Below are 12828 nucleotides of genomic sequence, written 5' to 3'. Positions count from 1 at the left end.
TCCAAGCGGGCACTTTGGCTACCTGCAAGGGAAAAATCTTCTGGCTGCCATGCACACATGTATGTCCCAAACTTGAAATGCACATGAACAATCACCCGAAGAAGAACTGGCGACTTTGGCATAATTTTGCTCAGAAAAATCTGCTCCTTTAACACTACAGTAGAACTTCCGTTACCAATTGTGTCCTTCTGTTTCCAAATGAGGTACGTGGGCAACTGGTCAATAAGGCAGCAGCAGCCCAGGTAACAAAGACTCAGCCTCCACAACACAAACAGTACAATATGCTATTCTAACAACTACTACGAAAAGAGAGAGTAGCATACCTTCATACTGCCCAGGTGACTGTGCCATTCTGCGCCCCGGATCACACCTCCTGGAACGGTCTTAACTATACAGACAGACAGACACAAGTCAGAAAATCCTCTGCAAGGTGTGGATAGCAAAAATATAGCCAGAGTTCAGGGCATCATATGCACTTACCTGACTCATTTGAACAGCCCGGCTGACCCAGATGCATTGTTGGATGGTTGTTTGCATACAGAGATGCCAGATGTTGCAGAGTTTCTCTATTTTCCACTAGAGATAGAAGGTGAGACCATCAGGAGGAGTGGCCCTTACCGAAGGCAGGCTGTATTAACACCGTAACGCCGTGCACAGACTGCCTCCAAACAGGTTTAAGGGCCAAATGTTTCTCAACTGCATTTCCTGAACATTATGAAATTTAGTCTTGCCACTCAATCCCCAGCACTGGCTGGTTTTAATGGCTACCAGATCAAATAATCTCAACGCTGCCTGCAATGCACAGTTAAATATCCATCTATACATTGCTTAGTTAGTGTGCTGTTGCCAGTGTCTGCCCTATCTTACAAGTCCCTGCACTTTTTCACTTGGCTCTCAATTCAGCTTAGGACAAGCCCACTCAAACCCAAATGACCAGCAATGCAGGCCCAGAACTAGCCTGCAGCTGAACACAGGGACAACTGAAATAATAGCTGATCCCAGCTGCTGAGCCAGGAGACTTGGAAGGCACTAGCTGTACCTGTTTGCACAGGTTTATCGTATGGGTAAGTTACGAGCAGAGATCCACCATCCAGTGCAACAGAGAGGCTGAAATCTTTCTTCAGAATCAAGTTCTCAGCGATTGCTTTAGTCTCTGGTTCTCCTGTTCCACGGTACAAGGAGAAATTGCCTAAAAAGACAGAACAAAGGGAATCATAAGGGCTCAGCAGAAGCAACTCCCTATAAGATAAAAGCTTCCAGAAATACATTCTTTGCTAGTGTTTGTATCGGCTGCAAGCGATTATGTTAAGTGTTTCTGCGAGGCCCTTGCCACAGCATGTGGTACCTTACAGCATCTATGATGACATGTGCCCACTTAAGAGAGTCAAATAGCTACAGACAGTGGCTGCATTCATCCACCACCTTCAACAGATCTCGCAGGTCACTATTTCCCCAAAGTTCCATGTTCCACCACCATCTAGGGAGCAACTCTTGCAAGCTCTCTCCAGTTCGAAGGCTGAGGAGCAGCGTGAGCAAATTCCAAAAGGAAGAGGCTGGGCGCAATGAGATGACTGTCCGGATTTGACGATCTTCCCTTCCCTCCCCCAGGACAATCAAGTCAACACCAAAGTCACTTGGTGGCTGGGATCTGTAGACTCTGCTAACGAGGGTATCGCAACCAAACCAGGGTTATTCTCTTCCCTCACACAAAAAGGTATTTCAAGTTATGCTCTGTAACCTCTAATAACTCAGAATAACTGAGGCATAACTGAAGCTGTCAGAGGTGCCAGACCTGACAACGTAACTAGGGATGTTAAAATGGTTAACCAGTTACAGTGACAATCAGCAAACTGTTTAACTTAGGGTTGCCCCAGTTGGCTGGCAGTGGTGGTCCTGGACACGGGAGGAGGGGTTCACCGGCAGGAGCCAGATAACTGGTGAGCCTCATGATTACCCGTTAATCATTTAACTTCCCTCAGCATGACTAACATTAAGTCTAGAGTGGTTAACAGGGAGATTGGTTCACTGTGGCACTGGTTTCTGCCACGAGAATACAAATGAACTAGCTTTACTTGTGAAGTCAGTGTCCAAATCTCTGCCGTGAGCATTGGCGTGTCCCTTCTTGGACGTGCAGTCTCTCTCCTGGGCCATCTCACGCCCGTCCGGATTTAGGGACGGCACAATCACGATTCTGGTCCTGTCAATCAGCTACACACAGAAAGACGACTAAGTTCAACAGCCACCCATGAGACATACTCAGCAAATTCCCCTCTGCCTGACAGATGAGCTCAGGCCTTCAATGTTAACGAGAGGCAGTGATGAATTCCCTGCACTTTCGCTGGTTCAGGCTCCAAGAAGTGCAAAGGAGTTGGTACCAAACGCTTCCACTTCTCTTTTCCATCCATGTGCTGAATCCACCTTTCACCTGCATTGAGGCACTTGCCAACGAGTGCTACTAGGAAACGAAACCTCCCTGGGGGCGCTCTGCTAACCAGCGAGACAGCATTGAATCTCTGGGCAGCCGCACAAGCGCACCACTTGCAGGGAACACTGGCACTCACCACTGTGCCCTGGATGGCTGAGGCAGGGTTCTGCAGACCACGAGCAGCAGCCTCACAAAACAGCCAGGGTGGGACACCTGGACCCCCCAGCACGCACGATCAACTCCCATGGTCTCTGCCGGAGCCTTACTATCCACCCATGCTTGCTTGGGTCCCAACAGGCTTTACACACACAGCTTACACCAGATTCCGTAACCACAGCCCTACGTCAAGCGGAGGGTAGTTTTTCACCCAGTAACCACCCTTTCCTCAGGCCACGATGGCGTGTGGCTGAGGCGGACGTCACAGGCATGGGCTCCTGACCTTGGTGACGTGCGCGTTCTTTCTGTAGTTCATGCAGAGAAACTCTGCCAGTGCCAAGAGCAGTTCTGTGCCAACTGGAGCATTTCCATGGATGCCAGCAACAAAGCGGATCTTCGGCTCCTCGGGCTCCAACTGATTGGGCTTGTTGGATATTTCGAGGGACGATATCTGACGGTACTCAACACTGTGGCCCAAGCTGCCAAGAGACGTGAAACAGAAGCATCTATTGTTTATGGCTGGAGAACTACTGAGAAGCCTTTGCACAGCTCAATGGGGGCAGGGAGGGGACAATGCCGTTCTGACAGAAAGGGACAAAGGCGACTTCCCAGTAACTCTGAGTTGTGTCACTAAGGGAGAGAACTACAACAGTACGTGTCCTGCCTAGCCAGGAGCTGCTGCCTGCACTCAGACAGAGCATTTACTTGAAGTTAAGCATGTGCGCGATTTGGTAAGTAAGAGCGAAAGAACCATTTAGAGTCTGACAGACGGAGAACACCAAAGCTAGTGACACTGAGCTGATCTGGAGATGGGAAACATTGGTGAAGAGCTAGCGAGGGCGATGTTGTGATCAAAGGGCACATCTGTAGAGCCAGAAAGGTCACAGAAGTCACAGACTAACCTGGGCAGTGCTGTGGCAGCCCTGTTGGTCCCAGGGTAGGAGAGAGGTGGAGAGGGAGATCATTTGATTGGAGCAATTGCATTGGTGAGACAGACAGACAGACCTGCTTTTGAGCTGACGGACTTGCCTCTAGCAGAGCTCTGAACGGCTCCAAAGCTGCTCGTGCACCAGCTGGGCTGGTCCAATTAAAAAAAAAAAAAAAGAGACCATCCGACCGTCCTACCCACAGAGAGCTACAGCACACGAAAGGCGCTAAAGAGAGACAAAGATGGAATCAGTCCAAGCAAACAGCCTGCACGTATAAATGGAGTACAACTGAAGGATTGTTCAAATCACGCCTGGTACGCAAGACGCCTGGGACTGGAAATCAACGAACCAAGAAAGTGCCAGAAATTAGACCTAATTTATTGGCAAGATCAAGTGGGGATGGGCTATTCCACCTATTGCTCCCTTAGGGGCTCCTAAGCGTACCACAGTGAAGGGGGAAGAAATGCAAAGAGCAAGGAGGCGGTGGAGGGGCAGGGCACAAAGCCGAGGGGAATGCTGAATGAGAGACGTGAAGAAACAAGCTTCACCATCACAGTTGCCACATGAAGCTCCCCAGGCGCCAATAATAATACTGTGTTTTCTTTGACTCAAGCTGAAGAGAGTCTAACTGGGGTGGACCCAGATGGCACTGCCATCTAGGCAGGCTCTGGCTAGATGCCATGGGCTATGTGGGATGTGACTTTTGTCTTTGTTTCCTGCCCTTATAGCTTCCCTTTCTCCTATCTACAGGTCTGGCTTATCTGGACAAAACACCAATGTTTTGCAATGTTGCTGTAAGCCTGTGACCAGAGAGGTAACTACAGCTAAACCCCTCAACGGTCTGATGCTGAAAATTTTACCAGGTCTCAGGAGAGCTAATAAAACCACTGCTATGTGCCTGTGTTTTTCCAGCAGGGAGGTTACAGTGTGACAGAAGCAGCATTTTCCATCTCTGATGGTTATCTTCCTTCCCTCCTGCATATGCTCATGTTTTGCCTTCTAGGAAATGGAACAGGACTTTACAGTTCCAGCATCTCTCAACCATCTTTTGCTCAACAGCACAAATCTTTAATGCCCTCCATGAGATGATCAGACAAGATTCTTTATAGGTGAGCGGACAAAGAACAAGGAATGTTATTAAAAGTAAAGCCTTGCCCGATACAAACCCTGGACCTCGTATAAAACTGAAATGTTAGACATGGGGAAGTTAACATCTTTGACTGTGAGCCTCCTCTACCCTAATACAGTGTAAAAGGTATGCTGCCAAGGCCCGTTTAAACTCTGCACCTCATTGAGATGGAATGATTATAGCCCCCAAATCTAATGTTCTAGCAGTGACTGGATTAGCTACTGAGAGAAGCAAAGAGATGACCACCACAAGCCAGGTTCCCATGATCTGAAGAGGTTACAGCTGAGTGCCCAGGCCATGGGTCATTGACATTAACGAGTGAAGTGGCAGGAACACAACGATTGCAATTAGGGGCTGGCATAACTGCAAGCCCAACAGAAGTTACAGATGAGAACAGCAGCTCTGGAGAAGCGTGGGTAGCGCACTGCCAGACGCTGCGTGCTAATGACTAAGCAAACAGTACATGGAAGGCATGTCAAATCAGCAGATTACACCAGGTCAGGTAGTGGCTCCAGGTGCCCTTCTGCCTAGGACTAATATTAACAGAAGGGCAGAATGAAGGACTGCGGCTGACAGAGAACCACATGTGCGTGGGCTCAGGCCATGAATTAGGAAGGTAACCCGGAGGTGGTTTCTCGGGCGACAGTGACCTGGAAGAGGGTACCAAGTCACAAATGAATGTCTGACATTATACTGCATGAGACAGAGCAGGACAGGGCCTCTCCGACCGATCGCTTTTGCTAGTGACTCTGTTCCCATTTGTGTAAGAAGATCAGAGGGAGCTAGAGAGGAGGGAATGCAGAGGTAGAGATGCTCAGAGTATGGGAAACATGCTTGCATAGACTGGAGTTCAAATGCAAATGGGCAGCACCTCCTCCACCGGGAGAACTGCAACTCTTCGGGGACCTAAATGCTCCTACAAGCATGACCGATAAAGAACTTGCCTTACACTTGTCAGTGACTCAGATTAACTATGATAATACCTATTCATCTGCTTCCTGGCTTCCCACCCAGAAACACACAATGTATCTTATTTCTGCCCCTGACCCTAAAGGGCCTTTCAGATTCCCCTTCTTTGCTCCTTCATATTTCAGTCTTGTCCCCTCTGTCCCAGACCACTGATTAATCGGAATAGAGGGCAAACCTTTTCCTGGATGTTTGTGATGATCCAAGACCTCTACAGCTGCGATGGCTCCCTGTGCCATCCAGCACAAACCCCTGCCATGAGTATTGTGTGTTACTTTATATTAAGGCACCTTCAGATGGGAACTCTAGCTTCCCACGTGTGTAATGTGGCGAGCATACTTGTGGCAGGAACATCACATGCTGTTTGCTACTGTACAGCCACCGCCTGTTTCTTTGGGAGGCAGTGAGCTAGAAGGAGCATCACTTACTTAGTGAGATTAGTGATCTGAGGGTAGTTCAAGTGAAGGGCTCTAAGAAAGTCTGACAGGTCTTTGTATGAATGGTAGCGGTATGGAGACACGTCCATCGAAGAGTTTAGCACGAGGCTCTCCAAGCCGTTCTCAGTGGAGAGGTTTTTGATCAGGGTCTCAAACTCCTTGGTAGAGGGATCACTAGTGTCTTCAACGTTGATGACCGGTGTCTTCCCTTCCTCAACTTTAGAGTCTGTTCGTGACAGAGTGAAGTTGACTTGTACCACACCTCTATCCCCAACAGTCACAGTCTTGGTGAGCGGGTTATACCTGCCAGCGGAGAAATTGAAACGCTATAGTGCAAACACAACATCTGTTACAATATTTTCCCCAGCTGGACATTATGTTAGACTGTAACCTGGTCTAAGGGGAGGCGCACAGCAGAGCAAGACAAATCGGCTGAAGGGCAGTCAGACAAGACACTATGAAGGCCATGCTGGGAAGGGACTCAGAATATAAGTGGGAGACAGCGATCAGAGGTAACCAGCCTTCCTACCAGCAGGTGGGGCTGGGGAATTCAGCAGCCCAGGTACTACGGCCCACAACTATCAGGTGGGACTATCAAGACAGCTTTGACTGGGAGGGTAACCAGGCTGTGGCAGATCCAGAGCAACTAATGAGCAGCTGTCTATAATTAAGCTTCTCTTAAATACGCATCTGCTTATCCACCACCTTCCATCACAGGAACGCATCTGCCACTGGCTCCCTCGGAGAGCACTAGCCTTGCCAGGCTTGGCAGTTCTATGCACTGAATTCTCTGTGCTGGAGTTTTCAGTTAGAGCCTCCGAGGCGCTAAGGGCGTTGCAGGGGAGAAGCACAAATCCCAGTGCTCCCTTCAGGCGGAAGGAGAGAGGCACTGCCAGCACAGCTGATGGAGGGGAAGGTTTGTCCAAGGTGCCAGTCACTCACCCTCGGGCAGATGCCGTGATTTTGTAAGATCCCTGGACCAAGAGGCGCCAGTAGTCTCCAGCCTTGTACGTGGTGACAGGATGGTTGATGTCAGCAACGCTAATGGTAGCATTGGAGATGCCCTTTCCATCAACGGCATCCAGCACAAATCCCTTGACCCCTCGGTGAACCTGGGGAGAGGATAAGAAAACCACCACAATTCAGTGATAAGTCTCTGGGGCATTTATGCCGCTCAGCATTGTGCTGTTCAAACAGCCCGTGAGTAACAGCAACAAGCCGCAGTTACCTTGCATTCCCTTGGAGCTCTCATCTTGTGAGACGTGAAGCAAACCTGGGCCCAAGTTCCAAACATACCCTGTCCTACCCTACTAGAAGTCCGTTTCCTCTGAGGGGCACAAGTAACTTCCACGGAAGACATAGCAGTACCTCTAGGTTACAACGTGCCTTCCCTGTGCCATCACAACTGGAAAATGCCTCCACAGAGCTCCAATTTCTAGTCCCAGAGAAATACTAGCTTGTGGCCTCCTCCAGGCTAAGATACCCCAGCTAAGGTTTAAGCTTGCTATGGAGCACGCATCACCAGCTTAAAGCTTTCATAAGGATTTCTGTTATGATCACAGCTCATTGTGTGTTTTATCCGATATACAGGATGGTTTCTCTGGTGACACTGAAACAACGCTCCTGCCAATCTGTAGATAGCCTAGAGTTAGATACATTCAGGATCCCTTAACGTGAACAGATTTACATGGGATTCTCTGATGGCACCGTAAAGCATTATGCAGCATTTCTGTCCCTGCAGCGTCTCACCTGTTTCATGAACTGGAGCAGAGACCGGTGGTTCTGCTCCCAGTACTTCGGCAAGTCTTCAGCATTTGGGTATTTCACACAGCCTAACTCAATGGTCACTTCGAAGCAGTTTGTGTTTAAATAGTTCCAATCTTGCATCCCCCCTAAGGCAGAAGCATCAGAACCTTAATTAGTACCTCCCAGTCTTCTTACAACAACCATAAAGTACCCTGGCTGTCAAGTTGCAGGGCTTTGAGGATGTCACCCCGCATGTGTGCATCTAACAGCAAAATGCTCCCCTGTACCAAAAAAGTGAAGTTTTACAGAGGGCAACACCTCCCCCAGGCTTCAGAAATGCAGGGGGGGCAGATTTAAGTGGGAGACCTCACACTTGGCCCTCAAAAACATAGACTGTAGCAAGTTATGCTTAAGCTTTACATACCCTCCCTCCCAATAGCCAAAAGCAAACACAGGCAAGACCAGCCCACCTGATCACAGGCAGGCTTAGTGCAGTTTCGCCCAGGTCAAGATAATCTTTGTCCAACCACAGTTTAGAGGTTATAAGAGTGGTCCAAGGTCCCCGTGGACAGAGCCACCAGGGAAGAGGGGTAGTGTCCAAAGGCAGATTCTAAAGACAGAATCTCTCTCATCCATAGAAAACTGTTTGAGACTAGAGCTCCATCACACTGAAGACCATGACAGCTTCTTTCCCACATGGTGTTTTACCTTGAACATTATACCAGTGAGCCCCATTAGTGATGCCATGAGGGAAATACTCATTGGGGTACATGTCCTTACAAGGGCTGCCCTGGTACATCCGAGCATTTTCCTGAAAAATAGAAGGGACCAGATGTGAGCCCTGGACTTTGCATGTACCACAGTGACACTTTCCACATTGTCAGTTACATTTAATATGCATCTTGGGCTTGGCACCTAATGTTAAACACCGGTGGATATTTGTGAACACATATAGCCACTAACAGCTCAGCTGTCTGAACTCCTGCTAATCCAATGCTGATTATCTAGCACCCAGCCACATCTGCTCATGCCACCCACACATCCCACTGGGGTGCACCTGCAGTACGTACTACTGTCCCTGAGACCAGAGTCTTGCACATGCATTCACATAATCCAAGTACATTTTCCTACAGCACCTGCCAGCCTACTTATGCTGGAAAATCAGCTCCTGCAAGACTGGTTCTCCTATAACCCAAGGAGGGATGGCAACATTACACTTTCAGGGCAAGACTCCATGAACTTCACCTACAACTGAGTGTTCTTCCAACACTTCCAGTGGTTTTTGGCAGCCAACCAATCAAAAGTAGTTGCTGAAGCACAACCTTCAATTGCTCTCCTTTTAACTAGAGGTTTACCTTGGAATAAGAAAGCGCAAGCTGCTGAAACACAGCATCATCTGGTGATTTACTGTAGACAGCTATTCCTTTCTCATCATCATCAAAGGGGTAATTCACCACTAAAGAACCTGCAGGGGAAAGAACAGACAGAGTGCTTTTCACAAGGGGTCTTTAAAGGCTACCATTGAGGAAGCTTTTCCAAAAGACACCAGCGAACAAGTCTGTGCATTTGCCAAGGCTTGGAATTAGTCACAGTACTAAGGCACACAGATGAAAGGAGACAATGAACCTGTACAGTTCACAGTCCCCTAGGGATGTAAGTATCATTTTAAAGACCATCCTCTTATGCTACTAAAATTGTACTGGTTAACTGTTTAATCATTAACATGATGGTTGTCTGAGTCTGCCACTCCACCTAGTGCTGCTGCCAAACCATTTCAAACATTAACTGTGATACATTAATACTTACCATTTCATTGTTTAACATACCACATGCCAACAACTCACTCTGGTGGAACGTTCTTAACCCAAGCAACCTACAACAATTCTGAAACCGGAGCACTTCAACCAAGCATTTTACCCTTGTTTGTAAGAAAGCTGGGCACAGAACACGGAGTAAGTTTCACACGAGGCGGGCAAATGAGCCCAGGAGCTTTATGGAAGGAGTGAAATGGCGCCATTAGCACCCTTGGCCAGCATCAGTTTAAATATTGCAACCCTTCACCCCTTCCAATATTTGTTACAAGCTTTTGTGCACAGTCAAGTCTTGAATGAACTGAAGAGAGTCTTAGAAAGTCACGTTCACAGCAGTAGGAAACATCTGAGCTCTGTGCAGGCAGACAAAACCTCAGGACTACAGCCAGCCAATCTCTCTGAATGATTTCCAACGTGCTGAAGAATTCAGCACACTAGTAGTAGCGCAACAGCTACTGGCACAACCCCAGCCAACAAGCAGCTGGGAGAAGGTGGAGGGACAAGCCAGGATGCAGGGACTATTCGTTTTGATCACTCCAAAAGGCAACTAATTAAATTATCAGGAATCCAGCAGCAGAGCCATGCCAAGTAGTTCCATCGAGATCCCTTCGTTTGGTACATAACAAGACATCTGGCTCACCTGATGCACTGAAGATGAAGGTCAATTAACCACCCAGAAGTGAATCCCATGAAGACTACAAGGGACCTTACTGTGCTCATCAGTAGGGGAGCCAGCCGCCTCATATCTTAGATATCTTTCTCCTCAACACGACCAGATGAACTGCTCCCCCTCAGGGGAAAGTGGCTGTAACCTCTGCCAGGGTCTCTCCTTAATGCATTACTGAGATATTTAGACAAGAGCCTGGCAAGTGGCCAAAGGAAGCGGGATCCCTAGGCCAGGACAGACAAACCTCTGCTGCTCCTCCTGGACACAGAACTGAAGCAGCCCAGTATTACTCAGACTCCACAAGTGGTGCACAGTAACCCTGCCATCCCATCCCCCGTGCGGTACTTTGTACGACAGGCCGGTTCTGTCCACATACCTCCATGCAAGTTTGCTGAGAGTACGAACGGAAAGGCTCTGAGCCAGCTCATGACAGCAATAGTCTCCAGCTGCAGCGGTTCAGTCACTGGGAGGAACTGGTCTGGGAAGTTTCGGTTCAGGTCATAGTTGTTACTATTGTTTCTGCCCACTGTGCTGCTTTTGTCTCCTGAGTAACAAACAATATGTTCAGTTGGGATCCCCCCCCACAATCACAGCAGTACAGACCCATTATCAGATTGTTTCAATGCTCTCAACACACAGAAATCCACTTATTCCTGAAGCTAGAACGCTGAATCTCTCTCCACCAGCCCACCGCACCACAGCTCCAGGGAGCTTAGAAATTCACATATAGGTAGATTTCCTACACCACTACCCCCAGTCTATTCCCCTAAGTGGGGGGACCCCCTTCCCACATGAAGATCTTTGGAAGGCAGCCTGCAGGCTGATGGGGTCACCATTATGAGGCTTTGCCCTACGCTCTCACTAGGTTTCCGGTTTTAACAGAGTCAGTACACAGTTAAACTGGGGGATAATCAGAATAAAACCTGAACTTCCATCTCCAAACTAGCTTCTTTACTCCTGACTGGAGTTTACTCAAGTGAAGAGCAACTGCAGTCTGAAGAGTTGGTGTTGCCCTTCCCATCCGCTTAGTTACAACCTTCAGAGTATTCACACCAAGAGCTGCTTCATCATCAGCACCACATGAAGATTCTGGGTTTTATGACCCTTTGAAAACCACTTTTCAGACTGCCAGGCTAAGTGTGCCTGGATGTTACAAAGAGTACAGCACCAGAATGCTGCCAGTTTACGCTGTGCTTTGCCAGCGCTGGCTTTCTTTAAACATTCACCTTAGGAAAGCTAGGAGAATAGAAGGGGACCAAGGCGGGACAGTTGGAACACAAGCATAGCACAAACACAAGTTCTCTACCCTTCCTGGGCAGGAAAAGGGTTGTACAACACAAGTTAGACTCCCAGCCCTTTCCCAGCAACTCTGATGCTACTCAGAGCTCACTCTCAAGCCTACAGACACGAAGGCTGTTCAGTAACAGGCAGAACTACCTTCTTGGGATCTCTCATAGCCATCAGGGTTCATGGAGGGCATGATGTGGATTCGGGTGTTAAGGACCAACTCCGTGACCTCAGGATCTGAGCCAAAGTTCTTGCAGAGATAATCAATAAGATTCAGAAGCAGTTCTCGGCCTACTACTTCATTTCCGTGCATATTCCCAATGTACTTGAATTCTGGTTCACCTGGACAGAACAGACATTTCAGCAAGAGCCAAGCATGAACATCAATACTTTGAGACACTCCAACGCTACAAAGCCAGTCTGAAGAGCAGCACAGCAAGTCCACTTGTGACAAGCCTCTGAAGTCCCTTGCAGCCCTTGTCAGCTCTCTCCCAGTTTACCTCCTGCAGTGAGAAGCCATCAGCCTGGCTACCAAGATAGGACAGCTCCAGGGGAGGAAAGCTGTGCAAGGAATTCACCCCTATATGCTCAAGGAGGCAGAGCTCCCCACAAATCTGAGTGACTCAGATGAGAAAGTGAAGCAGAAATGTTGCCTCAGAGGGGCTAATGCAGAAGGCAGTGTCCAAGAACTGCTACCACAGGGGACATCCCCCCACTTCCTGGGAAGTTCAGGCAATTTACCTGGGCAGACGAGGGAACTGAGCCCTGCACAGAGCATTGGTTTCACACTTTGGGCTGAATGTACACTGGCAGTACATCTGAGCCTGGCCACCCGGGCTGCAACGTTGGCTTGGGTTAGAGCAGCAGGATCTCTGCTCAGATGGCAGCATGGAATGCGAGCAGGAGAGCTGGTCACATCAGGGCTCTAGAGCACCAGTAGCCAAGATGGCAGCAGAAACAGTTCTACTTACAAAGCTTTCTAAACATTAATAAGCCTAGACAACATCGCAGGAAGGCCTCCCACAGCCGTCCAACGGGCTTTGAAGGACACACTGGAAAGGGCATCCTCATTTAACTAAGTGCTGCCTCTAAATGCTTCCGTTCCTGCTTACTTAACATGTCATGGGCACCAATGCAATTTCATTCCCAGACAAGGTGGCTTTGTCCCTTCCAGGCAAGGCTCAAATGCTCTGCTATTTGGGAATGACCCCCTCATTCCCCAGTGCACCCATACAACTCCACAGCTGCATTGCAGGGCATCTGGCGTGTCATCCG

At 48.6% G+C, this 12828-nt stretch overlaps 1 protein-coding gene across 1 annotated transcript in view; it reads right to left on the bottom strand.

The window, feature by feature from the left end:
• Nucleotides 1–12828, bottom strand: part of CPD (carboxypeptidase D) — a 36573-nt gene that overhangs the window by 8413 nt on the left and 15332 nt on the right. The window contains exons 6-17 of the mRNA XM_075013300.1: nt 11704–11895; nt 10643–10810; nt 9144–9253; nt 8497–8599; nt 7792–7934; nt 6985–7154; nt 6034–6345; nt 2865–3060; nt 2073–2208; nt 1040–1189; nt 481–576; nt 324–388 (exon numbers count right to left, since the gene is read on the bottom strand). Of these exons, the coding sequence (XP_074869401.1) occupies nt 324–388; nt 481–576; nt 1040–1189; nt 2073–2208; nt 2865–3060; nt 6034–6345; nt 6985–7154; nt 7792–7934; nt 8497–8599; nt 9144–9253; nt 10643–10810; nt 11704–11895 (1841 nt within the window). The remainder of the gene's footprint in view (nt 1–323; nt 389–480; nt 577–1039; nt 1190–2072; nt 2209–2864; nt 3061–6033; nt 6346–6984; nt 7155–7791; nt 7935–8496; nt 8600–9143; nt 9254–10642; nt 10811–11703; nt 11896–12828) is intronic.

Source organism: Carettochelys insculpta, chromosome 19 (genome assembly GCF_033958435.1).
Source record: "Carettochelys insculpta isolate YL-2023 chromosome 19, ASM3395843v1, whole genome shotgun sequence".
In the NCBI taxonomy this organism is placed as follows: Eukaryota; Metazoa; Chordata; order Testudines; family Carettochelyidae; genus Carettochelys; species Carettochelys insculpta.
This window is presented reverse-complemented; position numbering and strand designations above follow the sequence as displayed.